At 34.3% G+C, this 19,765-nt stretch overlaps 1 protein-coding gene across 3 annotated transcripts in view; it reads left to right on the top strand.

The window, feature by feature from the left end:
- The window catches only part of LOC136850822 (putative neural-cadherin 2), a 774,623-nt gene that overhangs the window by 320,366 nt on the left and 434,492 nt on the right, over positions 1–19,765 (top strand). For all 3 annotated transcript variants that reach the window (XM_067124844.1, XM_067124842.1, XM_067124847.1), the window contains exon 3: positions 9,233–9,298. In XM_067124844.1, the coding sequence (XP_066980945.1) occupies positions 9,241–9,298 (58 nt within the window). In that variant the 5' untranslated portion in view covers positions 9,233–9,240. The remainder of the gene's footprint in view (positions 1–9,232; positions 9,299–19,765) is intronic.

Genomic DNA, 19,765 nt, shown 5'->3' with positions numbered 1-19,765 from the left:
GGTTGGTTCCCATGAAAATGAATAACAATTTTCCATGTACATTTACACCTGAATTGCTTATTTTGATGTTTCCGTTAACAGTAATAAGAACTTAAATAAACTGGAAGATTTCGTTTATATTTGTTATTTTTGCTATTTTTAAAATCTTTAGCCATTTCTCCCTGTCAGGGTTTGGTTCCCATAAAAATGAATAAAAATTTTCCATGTACATTTACATCTAAATTGCTAAATCATGTATGAACCCCCTGTACAGAAAACTTCCACATCACAAGGCGTTTCATTCACTTGCACAGAAGGATCACGAGTATTCTTTTCGGCAGTATATAAAAGTCATGGAAGCCTAGTACATACACATCTCAGCCCCATTTTCATACCAAACCAGTCACTCTCCTGCCTGCAAACTGTAACTCTTGCCTCACATTGGTAAAACATAAATTAACGGTCTCAGCCACGTATCCCAATTCCCCTCCACAGTGCTTTTTCGATTTTAAAATATATACTGTGTGTATATATATATATATATATATATATATATATATATATATATATATATATATATATCAATATATATATATATATATATATTGTAAAGCATGCAAAGCAGGGGCAATCTAGTTAGAAATTTTATACGTAAATAAAGAAAAGCGAGATCAGGAAGCAGTAATCTTATGTACTGTACATATAAATCACATTTCTTGAAAATATCTCTGATTGCTGTCATAGTATGACAACATACACATCAGCATAATGTCAATGTTTATGCTCTGCTAAGGGCAGAACACATGACTGTTTGTCCTACACACCAACTACAGCATGATTTATTAAACCTCTCCCTAAGATTGTACTTTGATTTTATGTGCTCTGAAGAAGTTTACATCAGTTGATAATGAAGTAAAATCGAGCGAAATCGGCCTCTGAAAATTAAGAGAATTGTTACTAATACCTTTTATGGGTCTTACAGCTGCAAACGTAATTAGATTTATAACCGTTCATATAAAAATTCGTAAGAAGAGGACTGAGTTAAGTATATGATATTCACCTGAGTTTATTTTTATGTAAATTACGTTAAACAAACAATATTGTCGTGAACGCATACCTCTACGAGCAATGATTTTCTTTGCTAATTTTGTAATGATATACAGATCCAGATGATTTAGAGGACGAATATTCGGTTACATTTCCAGCTTGCCCTTAAGAGAACGTAAAACTTTATAGGCAATCTTTTATCTTTAATTTCCTGTCGCACATTTAATTTCGAGATGTCTGTTTACGATAATGTGAAGTGTACATGATTAACGTGTCTGTAGGCCTAATGAGTAGACCCGAGTCTGCCTAAATTTTTAATTAAAACGAACAAATTAATTTCACCACTTCCAGTACTCGTCTTGGTAAGCTGCCAGACTCAGCATTTCTGTTGTATTTGAGTAATGTAGGATGTTAAAATAAATTTATACCTGTCCACCCACCACACAAAATGCCTGTGCATTTTAAAGGGGCCATTGTGGTTTAAATAACTGTGTATCACTGCATATGTGATACAGGTTTAATTAAAGTGTAGAAGTTGTCCCTCTCAAAGATTCAGTAAACACGCGTCTCTTGTGATTCTTCACTAAGCAATAAATACTTTATTTTACATTGACTGCCAGTTCATATTCATGTCACTGAATAAAAAAATGTGTAACAATAGAAAATATGGTATTAAGTAATTTGTAATTGTGTAAAACTCAAAGAATGTAAATGAATGAAATCTTATTTAGATAGGCTAGTTTATTTTCATAAAAAATAGAAAATATACAAAACAAAACAAATCATGCAAAAAAAAAAAAAAACACACACATGCCAGTTTATATTCATGTCCAAAAAATTAACAATAGATAACATGCTATGAAGTAATTTGTAAATTGTGAAAAACTCAAAGATAGAAAATGCCTGGAATCTCCTCATTTAGGTAGGGCCCCTTTATTTATATGAAAATACAATCTGTAAAAGATAATAAAAATTAATTAAGTAAAAAATACACATGCCAGTTCATATTCATGTCACTGAAAATATAAAAAAAATCAAGTAAAAATATAATCTGTAAATGATAAAAAATGTAATTAATAAAAAAACACATGCCAGTTCATATTCATGTCACAATAGAGAACATGATATTAAATAATTTGAAAAAATATACGAAAATAAAAGCATAAAATTGCATGAAACATCCATATTTATGTATGGCCACTGTATTTATGGGAAAATAGAAACAAAATAAGATAAAAATATATATAATTAAGCAAAAAAAAAAAACATGCAATATAGCCACTGCCACAGTCATCAGTTATGCTGGACTGTGGACGCCTGGAATATTACGCTGGCTGAGTAATTATCTGGAAAGCCACTACGTAAATTTTCCTACATCTCAAAAAAAAAAAAAAAAAAAAAAAAAACTGATAATTGTTTGGAATTGCCTCTCACAATTTGGTGTGCAAAATTTATTGCATGTAAGCTAACAAGTAAAAGTAATGAAGTTTATTTTGTTCTGTTTTTAGGCCATTGGGAAATGATGTAAATAATGAATGTGTTGGGATTGCAAAAGTAATGAAGTCAGTATTTTTTTTGTCACTGGAAAATATTGTAAATAATGCAAGTTTGAACATGAAAACAAGATAGTCATATATTCTTGCAGATGAAGCTTTATGGCACACATTAAATAATGAAAAATTTAATTGCCAGATGTTCATTATGTAAATGTGAAGAACGGTTGGGTTATTTTGTTGGGTGGGGATGGGGGCGGGAGATGAATGGGGATGGGGACTAGGGGATGGTTTAAAGATACAGCAATCGATCTTTATTTGCACCCATCTGCATTTTGGGTCATTTAAGCCAGTGAAGTAAATATTTGGTTTTATAAATATCAAAGATTAGATTTCCAATGCAGTACTGGCCATCAGTGAGCTAATAACAAAATTGTGACTTTATATAATATTGAAATATAGTCAGAATTAAGAGCAGAATTAAACATCAGTGCTCCACGAATAAAACTGAAGGTTTATCAATATTCAAAGATAAATGGTTTTTCTACATATTTAAACATCTACAAGTTGAATTATAAAATTAAAGCTTTATAAAATTCAAAGATAAAAGGTTTTCATACATATTTAAACATCAAGTTAATTTATAAAATCGAATTAAAAAAAGTAGAGTAGGTACCAAAATATTTATTACATGTTCTCCGTTATAGAATGATTATCTAGACATTGATTGCCCCGTCAGTGCACCTCACGGGGTGCACTGTAGGCATTACTAAAGGTTGTTTGCAGCGTCCCTTCTGCCCCTAGCTGCAACCCCTTTCATTCCTTTTACTGTAATTCCATTCATATTATCTTTCTTCCATCTTGCTATACACCTACTCCTAACAATTATTTCCTCCTATTACACCTTTCAGACTTACCTACTCTCCAATTCCTTTCCAGCTCTGAATGACCTCATAGGTCTCAGTGCTTGGCCTTTGGCCTAAGCTCTATACTCCATTCCATTCCTAGACATTACCCAGAAGCCATTCTAACTTATAACATCAATTTCGACACGAACTTAAGAAATGAAAAAAAAGTAAATAAAAATAAACGCATCTCTCCATCTGAGTCATTTGGAAATACACCACATAATCTCTGCGCGACTGTGGTTCTTTTAGTATTCAGTGGCTCCCGCCACGCCCCCAGAGTTTTACAGAGAATTTGAACAACAAACATTGTTTTATTAGATTTGGCCCTGAACAAAAAAAAAAAGAAAAAGAAAAGCGAAGCGTTTGATTTTTTTGTGGTAGAGACTTGTATTATGGAGGTTCTCCGTTGCCTGAAATGGCTCGGTTGGCGAGCTTTCGGTTGCTCGTATGGCGTTCATTGAATATATAGAATTTAGGCCAAAGGTCAAGCACTGGGACCTATGAAGTCATTCAGCGCTGAAACGGAAATTGACAGTAAAAAGGTTTGAAATGCGTAACAGGAGGAAAACCTCAAAGCAGTTGCACTATGAATCAACTGTTAGGAGAGGGTGAATAGCAAGATGGAAGAAAGAGAATATGAAAGGAGGTACAGTAAAAGGAACGAAAGGGGGTGCTGCTAGGGGCCGAAGGCACGCTGCAAAGACATTAAGTAACGCCTACATTGCACCGCATGAGGTGCACTGACGGCAGTACCCGCCTACGAGGACATATGGCGTAAATGTTTTAGGACAGACTCTTCCATTTTATGTAAATTTTAAGATAAATACATTATGTGAAAGAACCTCTTAGTATCTTTCCATTTTAAATCAATTTTAAGATAAATATATTATGTGAAAAACCTCTTAGTATGATAAGTAATCTCTCTCTCTCTCTCTCTCTCTCTCTCTCTCTCTCTCTCTCTCTCTCTCTCTCTCTCTCTCTCTCTCTCTCTGTATAAATATATATATATATATAGATATATATATATATATATATATATATATATATATATATATATATATATATATATATATATATGTATGTATGTATGTATGTGTTACATATACATACAGACATACTGTATATATATATATATATATATATATATATATATATGTATATATGTGTGTGTGTATGTACTGTATGTACACGTTAGTTAGTTAGTTAGTTAGCTGATTCTTAATTGACCAATTAAAGTAGAAGCCATTCCAATCTCCATACAATCCACAAGTAAGCATGCAAATACAACCCAATTACAAACTATCATCATCACATGGATATTCTGTTTTCAGTTAATAAAACGAGAGAGAGAGAGAGAGAGAGAGAGAGAGAGAGAGAGAGAGAGAGAGAGAGAGAGAGAGAGAGAGAGAATATACCTGGTAGTCAAGCTAACTAACACTGTTAACGACCAATCAGAGTAGGGATAACAGAGGCCCTGCTGTTAACCTTTGGCCTTACAGGCTGCTCTATGGGCAAGAGCCCGAGCTGGCATAAAGCCAGCTCAGTCAAAAACAACAACAACAACAATAACCTTTGACCAGTGTACTCACTGGAGAGGTCTATTTCCTTTACACAAAAACCCTGGTGTGGTATAAAAAAAGTGTTATGGAATTTCATGTTTTTGCGTGGGTTTTTTCAACACAAAAAGCAGTAGCTGCTGGTATCTGCTAAATGTACCTATGATTTTACTGAAAAAAAAAATACAGAAAATTATATATGGACAGAAGAAGAAGATTTTGGGTAGAAAATTGCTTGAGACTTACTTGTGTATAATGTCATGATTAAAAACTAATGTGTCCCCATAGGGTTGTTTTCCTAGGATTTGAAATAGGCATTGAATATAGAATTTTCTAAAATAATTACACGCTTGTGATTCATAAGTGTCAAGTTAATTATAATAATTATAATTGTAAGAAAGGAAACATCCAGACATAGACAAATAAAATCGGTGCATTATGCGATAACAATTGCTTATCTGGAGATCTGAATTTTCAGTCCAAAAGCAAGCACGCGAACTAAACTACGTGCGTGCATTCTCTAGTAACAATTACTTATCAGATGTGAATTTGCAGACCACAAGCAAACACGTGAACTAAACTACGTCTGTGCTTTCTCCAATAACAATTAATTACCAGGAGATCTGAATTTACTGTCCACAAGCAAACACGCGAACTAAACTACGTCTGTGCTTTCTCCAGTAACAATGACTTATCGGGAGATCTGAACTTTCAGTTCACAAGCAAATACACGAACTAAACTACGTCTGTGCATTCTCCAATAGCAATTAATTACCAGGAGATCTGAATTTACTGTCCACAAGCAAACACACGAACTAAACTACGTCTGTGCATTCTCCAATAACAATTAATTACCAGGAGATCTGAATTTACTGTCCACAAGCAAATACACGAACTAAACTACGTCTGTGCTTTCTCCCATAACAGTTAATTACCAGGAGATCTGAATTTACTGTCCACAAGCAAACACAAGAACTAAACTACGTCTGTGCATTCTCCAATAACAATGACTTATCAGGAGATCTGAACTTTCAGTTCACAAGCAAATACACGAACTAAACTACGTCTGTGCATTCTCCAATAACAATTCATTATCAGGAGATCTGACTTTACTGTCCACAAGCAAACACAGAACTAAACTACGTTTGTGCATTCTCCAATAACAGTTAATTACCAGGAGATCTGAATTTACTGTCCACAAGCAAACACACAAACTAAACTACGTCTGTGCATTCTCCAATAACAATGACTTATTAGGATATCTGAACTGTTAGTCCACAAGCAAACACAGAACTAAACTATATCTATGCACTCCCCAATAACAATTAATTACCAGGTCTAAACTTTGACTCCATAAAATCCTCATGAACATCAGTTCAGCTGCAGACGAAAGAGCAATATGTCCTCGATGGAAGCGAGTGTTCCAACGAAATTGAAAGGTTTGGCATCCCACTTGTCATTTCGGGTTGAGTAGAGCTTTGTCCCACTGGACCGTCAAAGCCACTGTTTTTGTAGGAAAGTTGGTATGAGTGTCTTTATATATTTGTGATTCGTAAGTGGCAGTTGGATATGGAACGGAAATCCGTTGTATTTCAGATAAGATGCGATATAAATTATGTTAATTTTTAGTTTTCTGAAAAGAAAACTATTGTGCCGGCTATGTCTGTCCGTATTGAGACTAGAGGGATGCATATTGGCATGTTGATCATCCAACCCCCAATCACCAAACATACCAAACTGCAGCCCTATAGCCTCAGTAGTTTTTATTTTATTTAAGGTTAAACTTAGCCATAATCGTGCTTCTGGCAACGCAGCAACTCAGGCCACCACGGCCAGCTGAGAGTTTTATGGGCCGCGGCTCATACAGCATTATACCGATACCACCTAAAGATAGATCTGTTTTCGCTGTACAGAAAACTCGATTGCGCAGAAGAAACTTCAGCCAATTTTTTACTCGTTTAAAGCAATATTATGCAAGTTTACAAAAAGTACTCTACAATGGGTTTCATTAAGATCTTTTGGTCTGTTAGGTTTTAAGTGTAACAGACATGGAACGAAAGCACACCAGACAGAACTCAGAAAGATATAATATATATCTGATTGAAAAATTAATTCTTCCATTCTTATCAAATGGAATACTTCCAGATTTTTAGGAAACTCCCCTTCCCCTTAAAAAAAAAAAAAAGGGAATAAAATAGAAATAATCAAATAAAATACGTTTAATACTAGCAACAGTTATTGCATAAACCAATGCAAAATAAAGTCATGAATTTCTGCTGTTATAACTTGTATGCAAGTGTGATGCGAATGAAAACGGTTTAAGAAACAAAAACAAACATGAATAATCTGATATGCAAATTTGTTTATATTTCAAAGATTTCGCAGCATCCAAATAAGAATAGTTATTCACTTGGAAAGTGTCATGGAGCAGTGTAAGTATTATTTTGTCTGAATAACAGATATAATACTATTTTATCTATGGTGCATCTCTGTAATGTGACCAGAAATAACAAATAAAAACCACGATAACGTATATGAGCGATTGTAGTTTTACGAAATAAAAAAAAGATTAAAAAGGGCTTTTTACTTATAGTAATATTTTATACTATTGTAAAGCATTCTCCAAGTAAATATCCTTTTTATTTGGATGCCTCGAAATCTGTGAAAGAAAAACATTGTTTCATATCAGGTTATTTATATTTGCTTTTGTATTCTTACGTATTTTTCACTCATCTTACACATGAGTGTTATTCACTTGTTATTCACTGCAGTAGTTCCTTATTGGACGGGTTGGTATCGTTCTCAGCTAGCACTCTGCTGGTCCGGCGTTCGATTCTCCGACCGGCCAATGAAGGATTAGAGAAATTCATTTCTGGTAATAGAATTCATTTCTCATTCTAATGTGGTTCGGATTCCACAATAAGCTGTAGGTCCCGTTGCTAAGCAACCAGTTGGTTCTTAGCCACGTAAAATAAAACTGCTCCTTCGGGCCAGCCCTAGGAGAGCTGTTAATCAGCTCAGTGGTCTGGTTAAATTAAGGTATACTTAACTTATTCACTGCAGTGTTATCCATTTTCAAAAATATTCAGTACACCACAACCTCAGTACATAAATGATATAAAGTGATATTTTTTGTATGGTATCCCGTCAATTATCTTTAGATAAACAATGTTGCATATTAGATTATTTAAATTTGAACTTGTATATTATACACTTTTCACTCACCTTACACACGAGTGTCATTCACTTAGCATTCACTTCACTGTCATCCACAGCGTTCCAAAAGATTCATTATGTTATCCCATCTTCAATATATAAATATATAAGGCGATAATCGTATCTCGTGATACATCAGTTATCGCTAGAAATTCACTAAAACGTTTCTCAGTTATTAGTCGTATTGGGTTTACAGTTTTCCCTAATTGAAAAATATATAATAGTTATTACTTTCAACTTCCATTTTAATTACAGAGTCTCCGCAACAAAAAGGGAATTAATATTCAATTAACTCTTCTGCGATGTCAATTTATTCTGAAGCCTTACTGCTGATATTAAATCTGGCTCTGTATCCATCAGATTTAACTTAAAAAGGAAAATAACACTTTAAATACCATTAATTATTCCCCTGCACGATTTACCTCGTAGGTAGGCACTGCCGTCAGTGCACCTCACGGAATGCACCGTAGGCATTACGCACGGTTGGTTGCACCGTCCCTTCTGCCCCTAGCTGCAACCCCTTTCATTGCTTTTGTTGTACCTCCGTTCATATTATCTTTCTTCCATCTTGCTATCCACCCTCTCCTAAATTATTTCAAACTTACCTACTCAATTTCCTTTCCAGCGCTGAATGACCTCGTATATCCCAGTGCTTGGCCTTTGGCCTAAATTCTTTATTCCATTCCATTCCAGCACGATTTATTTTTTTATCGATGTTTCTGTATTCATATATTCTTAAACTGTAAGTCATAATTCCCCAGCACGATGTATTTTTTTGTAATCGATATTTCTATCTTTATATATTCTTAAATCATAAAAGTCACAATGGTACAAGTGTGTACTTTATAATCGACCTCAAAAATTGAGAATTATATGTGAATTTAGATTCATTATTTAAGAACGTAAGTAAACCATATAAAGAATTCAGGTAAACTTCGAAATGGTTGATGTTCAGCGCTGCAAGACCTTTATGCAAATATACTTTCTTGAAAGCTCTTAGAAATATTGTTGCACATTTTTGTTTTCTTTGCAGGTGGCAAAATGGCTGTCAACGTGGTCATACCTCTCCTGATTCCCTTAGAAGAAAATCTACATAATTGTGAGTACTGGTCTTATTTTATTCGTGTATTGGATCTGTATTTTATTTCCATGTGCATGTTTGGGCTGTTATCATTTTCGTGTGACGATAATATCCAGTTGTTTCTCCTTCGTTTTCGTAGGGAAGTATATTATTATTATGTTTTATATTTGTGGCTGAGAAAGGAGAATACAACTGAACATTATATATTATATATATATATATATATATATATATATATATATATATATATATATATATATATATATATATATATATATATATATATATATATATATGTATGTATATGATTATAATCACTTTAGCACGTGATTCATTTATCACACATTACCACAGGTGAAAAATAACAGGTCCTGACCGGTTTCGACTTTATTTCCAAGCCATTGACGAAGGACTGATAAATAGTATTAGAAGTCACACACACTATATATATATATATATATATATATATATATATATATATATATAAATATTATATTTATATTTATATTCACATGTCAAACTTCCTGAAATTCTTTAGGGTATAATCATAACTCTTATTTCCATCGCTACCACAGAAAATATTCCGTCATGAAATCTATGTTATCGAAAGAATAGTCTGTCCTTTAATTGGATTTCCCAGGAACAGAGAGAGAGAGAGAGAGAGAGAGAGAGCGTTTGATTATTATCCCTGCCATTTTTACTATCCCAGTCGCGAAAATGAAAGATTCTGGTTAGCCTGTGACGAATTGATTCATTCATAAAATGGAGAACCCATTATGAATTTCAATGACTACTCGGCGAATCTATATATTGATGTCCATTAATCTCCGGCGAATATTTCTCGTCGATGGTTTATTGAATTCGTTATTGAATTCGCTAATGAATTCGTTAATGAATTCCCCTGCCAGGGAGGAATTCTCTCGGTCAGGAGTTATTGTTTTGGTATGAAGAGAATGCGTTAAAAGTTAAGGAGAGAAGGTGTAGTTATTTAATGGCAATAAATATAATCGGTTCACGACCCCCACCACCGTTCCCTGAGTAATAATGGTACCCCACCCCACCCTCCCCAACACTCCTGATTCCCCACCCTTCCCAACACTGCAGATTCCCCACCCTCCCCACCACTACTGATATCCCCACCTTCCCCAACACTACTGATAAACCCACCCTCCCCCAACAGTACACATAATCCCATCTTCCCCCCAACACTACTGATATCCCCACCTTCCCCCAACAGTACAGATAGCCCACCCCCTCCAAAATTACTGATACCCCACCTTCCTCCAACAGTACAACAGTACAGATAGCCCACCCTCCTCCAACACTACTGATAACCTCACCTTCCTCCAAGAGTAAAGATATCCCATCTTCCCCCAGCACTACCGATATACCCACCTTCCCCCAAACGCTACCGGTACCCTCACCCCCCCCCCAACAGTACTAATACCCCAATCCTCCCTAACACTGCAGTTACCCCGACCCTCCCCCAATACTACAGGCACCATACCCTCCCCCTACACTACACTGGTACCACCCTCCCCGGGACAAGGCAGCAACATCCCATTCCCCCCCTCCGGGGCCAGTTCCTAGTCGACAACAGCCATTTCCCCAAAGCACTCCATTTAATCATGGCGAAATTGTTCCCTCGGGTTGGTCCTGAGAAAGGCGCCTGTTATTAAAGCATACAAACACTACCAAAGAAAAAAAAAGAAAGGGAAAAAAGAAAGGCCTAATCCTTTTTTCGTGAGAAAGGCGAAAGAAAGCAAAGAGGACGCATACCATCAATACAAATCGAGTTTCTTCGTTAAGGGATTTATAGAGCAATTGCTTTCTCGGTAAGTTTCCATGAAAAGGTTCTGCCTTCTCCACCCTCTCTCTCACTCTCTCTCTCTCTCTCTCTCCCTTCCCCCTTCCCCCTTCCCCCTCCTCTATGCCTGAGGGGTTGGACGGGGTTAAGTGAGGCTTGTATTTGCATTCCAGCAAAAGAAATGTTTTGAATTCTTCGATAAATACAGCCACCGATTTTAAACCATTTTCATTTTCCAAACCAATATGGCCTCTCCCTGCGAAATGGACCTCTTTTTTTTCTCTCCTGTATATTTTGTTTGTTTGGGGGTAAGCTAGTTTTATTATATATTCGTTTACCTTTGTGTTTTCTTTTGCTCCTCAGTTATTTATTTAATGTAAAACTACTTGTTTTCTTTATGCCGCCAATAATTGCTTCCAGTTTCATTCCGTTGTGTATACGGTTGGCCATTCGTTTCATTTTAATCTTCAGTGTTTTCTTTCCGATGAAGAGTATCTCTTTTGGGATTTTGGAACCGACAGTCAGCAAAATAATTTCCTGACCACAGTATCGCTTCGGTGTTCGCTTGACTGAGGAGTTTTAGCTGAGTATTCCCTTAAAGAAAAATGCGATTTTTAGATGAGTATTCCCTTAAAGAAAATGGGAAGTTTTAACTGGGTATGATATTCTCTTAAAGAAAATGGGGAGCGTTAGCCTAGTAATCTCTTAAAGAAAATGGGAGCTATAGCTGAGCATTCCCTTAAGAAACTGGGGTGTTTTAGCTGCAAATTTCCCGTGAAGAAAATGGGGAGTGTAATTGCCCATTCTCTTAAAGAAAATGGGGAGTTTTTTGTCCATTCATTTAAAGAAAATGGGGAGTGTTAGCTGAGTATTCCCTTGAGGAAAATAGGGAGTTTTAGCTGAGCATTCTCTTAAATGAAATGGGGAGTTTTTAGCTCTGCATTCTATTAAAGAAAATGGGAAGCTATAGCTGAGCATTCCCTTGAAGAAAATGGGGAACTTTAGACGAGCATCCTCTTAAAGAAAGTGGGGAGTTTTAGGCAAGCATTCTCATGAAGAAAATAAGGGGTTTTAGCTAAGTATTTTCTTAAACAAAATGGGAAGCTATAGTTTAGCATTCCCCTAAAGAAAATGGGGAACTTTAGCCGAGCATCCTCTTAAAGAAAATGGGGAGTTTTAGGCAAGCATTCTCTTGAAGAAATTGAGAGGCTTTAGCTGAGCCTTCCCCTAAAGAATGGCTACTTCTAGCTGCGCATTCTCTTAGAGAAAATGGGAACTCTAGCTGAGTAATCTCTTGAATCTCTTGAAGAAAATGGGAAGTTTTAGCTGAGCATTGTCTTAAAGAAAATGAATTTTAAGTTAATATTTTTAAAGAAAATGGGGAGTTTTAGCAGTGGCTTCTCTTTAAAAAAGTGGGTGTTTTGTGATAAAAAATGAAAGTTAGAATATATGTATATCAAATGCTTCTTATCTGTTATCTGTTTGTGGTTACCTCACTACCCATGAAGAAAAAAAATTTCAAATAAATTGATGACGTCACAGTAAGGAATTATTGAAGTGTTGTAAGATTAATAGGCAACCAATTTTTTTTTCGTAATTTATAAATCATTTAGACAATTCCTTTATAAACTAATGGAGAAAAGAAGAAGTGGTTTTAATACCATTCTTTTCAAGGGCATGTTTTCATGCCCCATATACGTATCAATCAAAATAGTCACAAAAGAAGCATTGTTATGCGTCATTAAGTATTCTTAATCTAACAGCTTTATCAATTCAGCGAAACGCTTTATGCAGAACGTGACTGCACTGAAAACCAGTGCTTAAGCGGTATTAAGGCTCTTGTATAGGTAATTACTCAATTTGGTAACACGAGTAAATGATTTTCTTTTCTTTAAACTGTTTATTTATTATTATTATTATTATTATTATTATTATTATTATTATTATTATTATTTGGTTTAGAACGTATGATAAAATTGTGACTCGCATAAGAAGGATGATAAAGAACAGCGTAGAGTTAACACATGTCAAAATATTAATTATCCTATTCATTTGCTGCAAATAGAGGTCAATGTTTAAAAAATCATTACTGACTTTTTGTAAGTTTTTGATTTATATACAAATGTGCCTCATTTAATTTGCAAAGTAAGTCCTGCTGTTGTTTATTAAACGTGAATCTGAAATGAAAAGTAAACATAAGACGAAAATATGAGATGAAAGTAAATATGAGTTAAAAGAAATATGGGATAAAAAGTAGAGATGAGATAAAAATGTGGTAAAAAGTAAAAGTGAGAGAAAAATACGAAATAAACTGTCAATATGAGATATAACTATGGTATAAAAAGTAAAGATGGGATAAAAATATGAGGTAAAAAGCATATATGAGATAAAAAGTATAGCTAATAAATAGATGAAAATTAAATTAGCAGATGATTAGGTTTATCTTAGGGCAGCTATAAAATTCGCTATCTTTATTCTCAGTCCTATAAAATACCTTCTTTAATAGATTACCCTTGTGATGGAGTATCTAAAAAAAACTTTCAATCTGCTGTTTTTTTTTTTATTGATTATACAGTATAATATATGGGACAAATTTATCTGGGAAAAGTTTCTCAATCAGAGAGAGAGAGAGAGAGAGAGAGAGAGAGAGAGAGAGAGAGAGAGAGAGAGAGAGAATACAAAAGTATTATTGGGTTGCATTGGAGAGAGTTAGTAAAGAAGTATTATAGGGTTGTATTGGAGAGAGAGAGAGAGAGAAAGAGAGAGAGAGAGAGAATAAAGGCGTATTATTGGGTTGTATTGAGAGAGAGAGAGAGAGAGAGAGAGAGAGAGAGAGAGAGAGAGAGAGAGAGAGATAATAAAGGCGTATTGTTGGGTTGTATTGTACTGGAGAGAGAGAGAGAGAGAGAGAGAGAGAGAGAGAGAGAGAGAGAGAGAGAGAGAGAGAGAGAGATTATTGGGTTAAAGTTGGAGAGAGACAATAAAGGGGTACTATTGGATTATAATGACATACACACACACACACACACACACAGAGAGAGAGAGAGAGAGAGAGAGAGAGAGAGAGAGAGAGAGAGAGAGAGATGAAATAAAGGAATATTATTGGACTTGCACTGGATACGGAGACTTGTTCAGGGAAGACACATGAATTTCAATTTCCGTTTTCCGTGGGACTTACGTGACCAACATACGTAGCTATATATATTTGTTCCTTTGCGGAGGAGGAGGAGGAGGTCAGTGTATTGACCTACGGAGGAAAGATGTGTTTTACGTTATTTGGGATCAATTTTGCGTTAGTATGTTGAATTAAAAATCAGTGAGTGGTTGAGATCTCATAGTTAGAATGTACAATCTCTCTCTCTTACACACATAAGTATTTGTGTCTATATATATATATATATATATATATATATATATATATATATATATATATATATATATATATATATATATATATATATATATATATATATATATATATATATATATATATATATATATATATATATATATATATATATATATATATATATATATATATATATATATATATATATAATTATTATATGAAGGTAGTGGAGAGAGAGAGAGAGAGAGAGAGAGAGAGAGAGAGAGAGAGAGAGAGAGAGAGAGAGAGAGAGAACAAAACATTTCACAAATATTTCCGTACTTGCCAAAAAAAAAAATCAAACGCCATCAATTCTCCTCCCAGAAAAGACACCCCACCTAAAGGTTCCTGTTTTCCAAACATTGCCAAATTTCAGATTTCCTTTTTTATTCCAAGTTCATGAAAATAGCGACGAAGTCAAGATCATTATCGCTCCCCCTGATAACGAATATCGCATTTAATCTAACTTCTGCACCCTGAGGGAAAAATCACTAAGAGAACTGTTCAAACATCCTGCATTAATGTATGGATAGCAAAAGTTTTGGGGTTCGAGCAAACGATTAGGAAAGTGCTCATTACTGTGGTTCCGTTGAAATCTCGCCCCCCTCCGGTTATTATTAGACTGTATTTATATATTTATTTATCAGCTGTTTTATTTGTTTAGGTATGTATTTATTTATGCATTATGTATATATGCATATTTACTTATTTATTTAGTTTTTAGGTAGTCCATCGCAAACAGACCCGTATGATACGTGTCACAGTTTTTTTTTTTTTTTGTCTATGGGAAAGTGTGTTGAAATCTCACATCTTCATTTATTTACTTATGTATTGATTTATTGTTTGTTTTATTTATTTATTTATTTACTTTTATATTTATTTAGTTGTTTGCTTGTTTATTTATGTATTTCCCACAGTTTGCAACTGCTGACTTAGAAAAATATCCCCTCCTGCTTGCAACTGCTGGCTTAGAATAATATTCCCTCCTGCTTCCAACTGTAGAATTAGAAAAAATATTCCCTGCTTGCGACTGCATAATTAGAAAAAAATATTCCTTCCTGCTGGCAACTGCTGACCTAGAAGAATATTCCCTCCAGCTTCCAGCTGCAGACTTAGAAAATATTCCCTTCTGCTTGCAGTTGCAGACTTAGAAAAATACTCCCTCCTCCATGCAACTGCACAGTTTGAAAAATATTCCTATTCTGCTTGCAGCGTCAGACTTAGAAAAATATTACCTCCCTTGCAACTGCAGAGAAAGAAAAATATCCCCTCCCTCTTGCAGCTGCAAAATTAGAAAAAATATTCCCTCCTACTTGCAGCTGCACAGTTTGAAAAATATTCCCTTCTGCTTAAAACCACAGAATTAGAAAAATATTCCCTCCTTGCAACTGCACGGTTTGACAAATATTCCCTTCTGCTTGCAACTGCAGAATTAGGAAAATATTCCCTCCTTGCAACTGCACAGTTTGAAAAATATTCCATTCTGCTTGCAACTGCAGAATTAGATAAATATTCCCTCCTACTTGCAACTGCAGAATTAGAAAAATATCCCCTCCTGCTTGCAACTGCAGACATTGAAAAATATTCCATCCTGCTTGCAACTGCTGACTTAGACAAATATTCCATCCTGCTTGCAACTGCAGACTTAGAAAAGTATTCCCTCCTGCTTGCAATTGTAGAATTAGAAAAATATTCCCTCCTGCAACTGCAGAATGAGAAATATTCCATCATGCTTGCAAGTGCAGGATTAGAAAAATATTCCATCCTTGCAACTGCAGACTTAGAAAATATTCCACCCTGCTTGTAACTGCAGAATAAGAAAAATATTCCCTCCTGCTTGCAGCTGCAGACTTATTAAAATGTTCCCTCCTGCTTGCAACTGCAGACTTAAAAAATATTCCCTCCTGCTTGCAACTGCGGACTTAAAACAAAAATATTCCCTCCTGCTTGCAACTGCGGACTTAAAAAAGTATTCCCCCCTCCTTGGGAACTTGTTCGACGTGTTTGCACGGCGGACGTCGGAATCATTTGTCTCTGGGACTGTAAATCTCTCTCTCTCTCTCTCTCTCTCTCTCTCTCTCTCTCTCTCTCTCTCTCTCTCTCTCTCTCTCTCTCTCTCTCTCTGCTTGCCCTGACACATCAATATGAATCGCCCCCACCTTTCGGCGAAAGGTATTCTTCAACAATGTTGCTTTTCAGACAGGTTATAAATCTTGGCATTTGGTGCTTGGTAACTTATTGCCTGTGTTCGTATCGAAATGATGATTTTCCGTGCATTTCTGTGCCAATTTTTAGCGTATTATTTCCATCATAATTCATACCAGTTGTAAATCTTGGTGTCTGGTGAATTATTGCTTGTGTTATCATCAAAATTATGATCTGCATTATTTTCCTTATGATTCACATATGATGTAAAAACTTCAGTTCCATTTTGAAAAGATTGTACGTACTCTGTATAACAAGGTTTACTTCTGAGTTCATTTCATAATATTTCGCCTCTACATAGAACTTAAAGTAATGACAACAAATAGGAAATATTTCAGGCATTAAAACATTATGGAATTTTTTTTTGTTCCATAGTTTTCTAGCCATATGTCTTTTCTGTTTAGCTAATAAAAATTTATTAGAGTCATTCTTCAGTCTTCAAGATCTCTCGTTTATTTACAAACCGTTTATTACATTGTAAATATATACTGAAGGATATAAAAATACAACTTGATTCATTAACTCCAATGAGGAATCATCATTGGAACTTCTTTGAGTTATAACATGCATTCGTATAAAACGCATAATGCATTTCTCTTTTTACTTCTCATATTGCAGAATTTTTTTATATTTTAATCCCTTTTCTTTACATTTTTTAATCAGTTCCGTTATATCCATTCAAGCATTTTCATTTTTAGCCATTAATCCTTTGTTTAAAAACCCAGAAGGCATAGCCCATAGCCAAAAATACCACGACAAAGCAAAAAAAATAAAAAAATAAAAAAACAGAAAAATGAAAAACCAGAAATTAGTTCGTTAGGAACAAGCAAATTGAAAGCAAATTCACGGCAATTCGGGGACACCTTCAAATCATTGCAGATTGAAATGAAACAGTGCAATCTAAATTTCCACTTTTCTGAATTGTAAACAACGGAGGTAAACGAACCGTCATCTGAAAGCTTTAACTGACTTTCTGTCATGTTGCGCGCAGAAACAGGACACAGAAACAGACGAGAAACACGGGAATGTTTTTAGGATCTGACACAACGGGAAAGTGTCTTCTGACAGATCAGAACACAGTATGTTTTGTATATGCAGTTTTACAGCTGACCAGTCACACACACACACACAAACTCATGGGGTTTGTTAGAGAAGGTGTTGTTATTCTGTTCCTTACCAAGTTCTTCAGAACGACAGATGTCAGTAAAATCACAATTGAAATTGGATGAAACGATCTTAGATCGCTCCCAGCATTGCACTGGATGTGATTACACGCTTACACACGCACACACACACACACACACACCATCAAAACACCTATCGTTGACTAAGGCAGACTATAAGATGTTTGGTTATTTATACAGAAGACTAAAATGAGGAAGACTGTTGCCAAATAATTGGCGAGGAAATATCTTGAGAGAATATCTTGAGAGAGAGAGAGAGAGAGAGAGAGAGAGAGAGAGAGAGAGAGAGAGAATATCATGCCCATACTGTCTACATGATGGTAGATGAATGTAAGGTAACAAGAAGCTAAAGACACACACACACACATAGAGAGAGAGAGAGAGAGAGAGAGAGAGAGAGAGAGCTGCTCACCCAAAGCATGTTCTGTCATTCAGAGATGATCATCATTTGAGATTTCTCATGAAAAGGGTGACAAGACCGTTTCCACGGAAACTGATAATAATAATGATTAAAAATGATAATAATAATAATAACTCTTTCCATGTTCTTTGGACATTTATCATACCACCTACCTGCAGACGAGAAGAATATAAGAAGACTAGATAGAGAATATCTACTTGCTAAATGCCGTTGAAACATCAATTGGTTTTAATAATAATAATAATAATAATAATAATAATAATAATAATAATAATAATAATAGTAAAATAAAAGCTTAGCGTATCCTCACCAACTCGGCAGATTAGACGAAATACCCTTTAATAATAATAATAATAATAATAATAATAATAATAATAATAATAATAATAATAATAATAAAACAAAAGCTGAGGGTAACTTCGCCCACTAGGCAGATCAGACGCAAATACGCAGTAATAATAATAATAATAATAATAATAATAATAATAATAATAATAATAATAATATTAATATAATAATAATAATAATAATAATAATAATAACAGCCCCTAGGTAAACCAGTCCCTCAAATGCGCACAAATAATAATAATAATAATAATAATAATAATAATAATAATAATAACAGCTTATGGAAACCTCACCCACTCGGCAGATCAGACGGAAATACGCAAAAATAACCCACACTCGGCGTCAAACAAGGCGCAAAAACGTATATCCCGCTGTCAGTCGCCTGTCAAATACTTCAACGTTTATTTCCCGTGATACGAATGCAAACTACATCGGGAACGTTACTTTTGACAGGTGTCGAGTAAAGTCACAATACGACATTTTCAGAGGAAGACCCGGAACGCCTCCCTGGTCATTTCGCGCCAAATGGACAGGTATTTATTCATTTTTTGATCCCGTCATTATGATGTTTTTTTTTTTTTTTGGGGCGTTGTTTTTTTTTTAATCTAAGTTCTCGTGGGTTTGTTTTGGGATGGATTTGTGGTATTGGGTTTTTGGGAAAATGTTATATTTATAATGTGGATACTCACAAATTGAGATAAATATATTTGGGGAAAATATATATATATATATTTAATGTATGCATATGTGTGTGTGTGTGTGTGTATATATATATATAATATATATATATATATATATATATATATATATATATATATATATATATATATATATATATATATATATATATATATATATATATTTATATATACATATATTATATATATATATGTATATATATATATATATATATATATATATATATATATATATATATATATATATATATATATATATATATATGTATATATATATATATATATATATATATATATATATATATATTTATATATACATACATACATACATACATACATATACATACATACATACATACATATACATACATACATACATACATACATACATACAACATTGAGAGAAAGAGATCGAGTAACATTTGATTCTGAAC

This window comes from Macrobrachium rosenbergii, chromosome 22, assembly GCF_040412425.1.
Source record: "Macrobrachium rosenbergii isolate ZJJX-2024 chromosome 22, ASM4041242v1, whole genome shotgun sequence".
Classification (NCBI taxonomy): domain Eukaryota; kingdom Metazoa; phylum Arthropoda; class Malacostraca; order Decapoda; family Palaemonidae; genus Macrobrachium; species Macrobrachium rosenbergii.
Note: the sequence above shows the minus strand (reverse complement) of the source record. Positions and strands in the feature narration are given on the sequence as shown.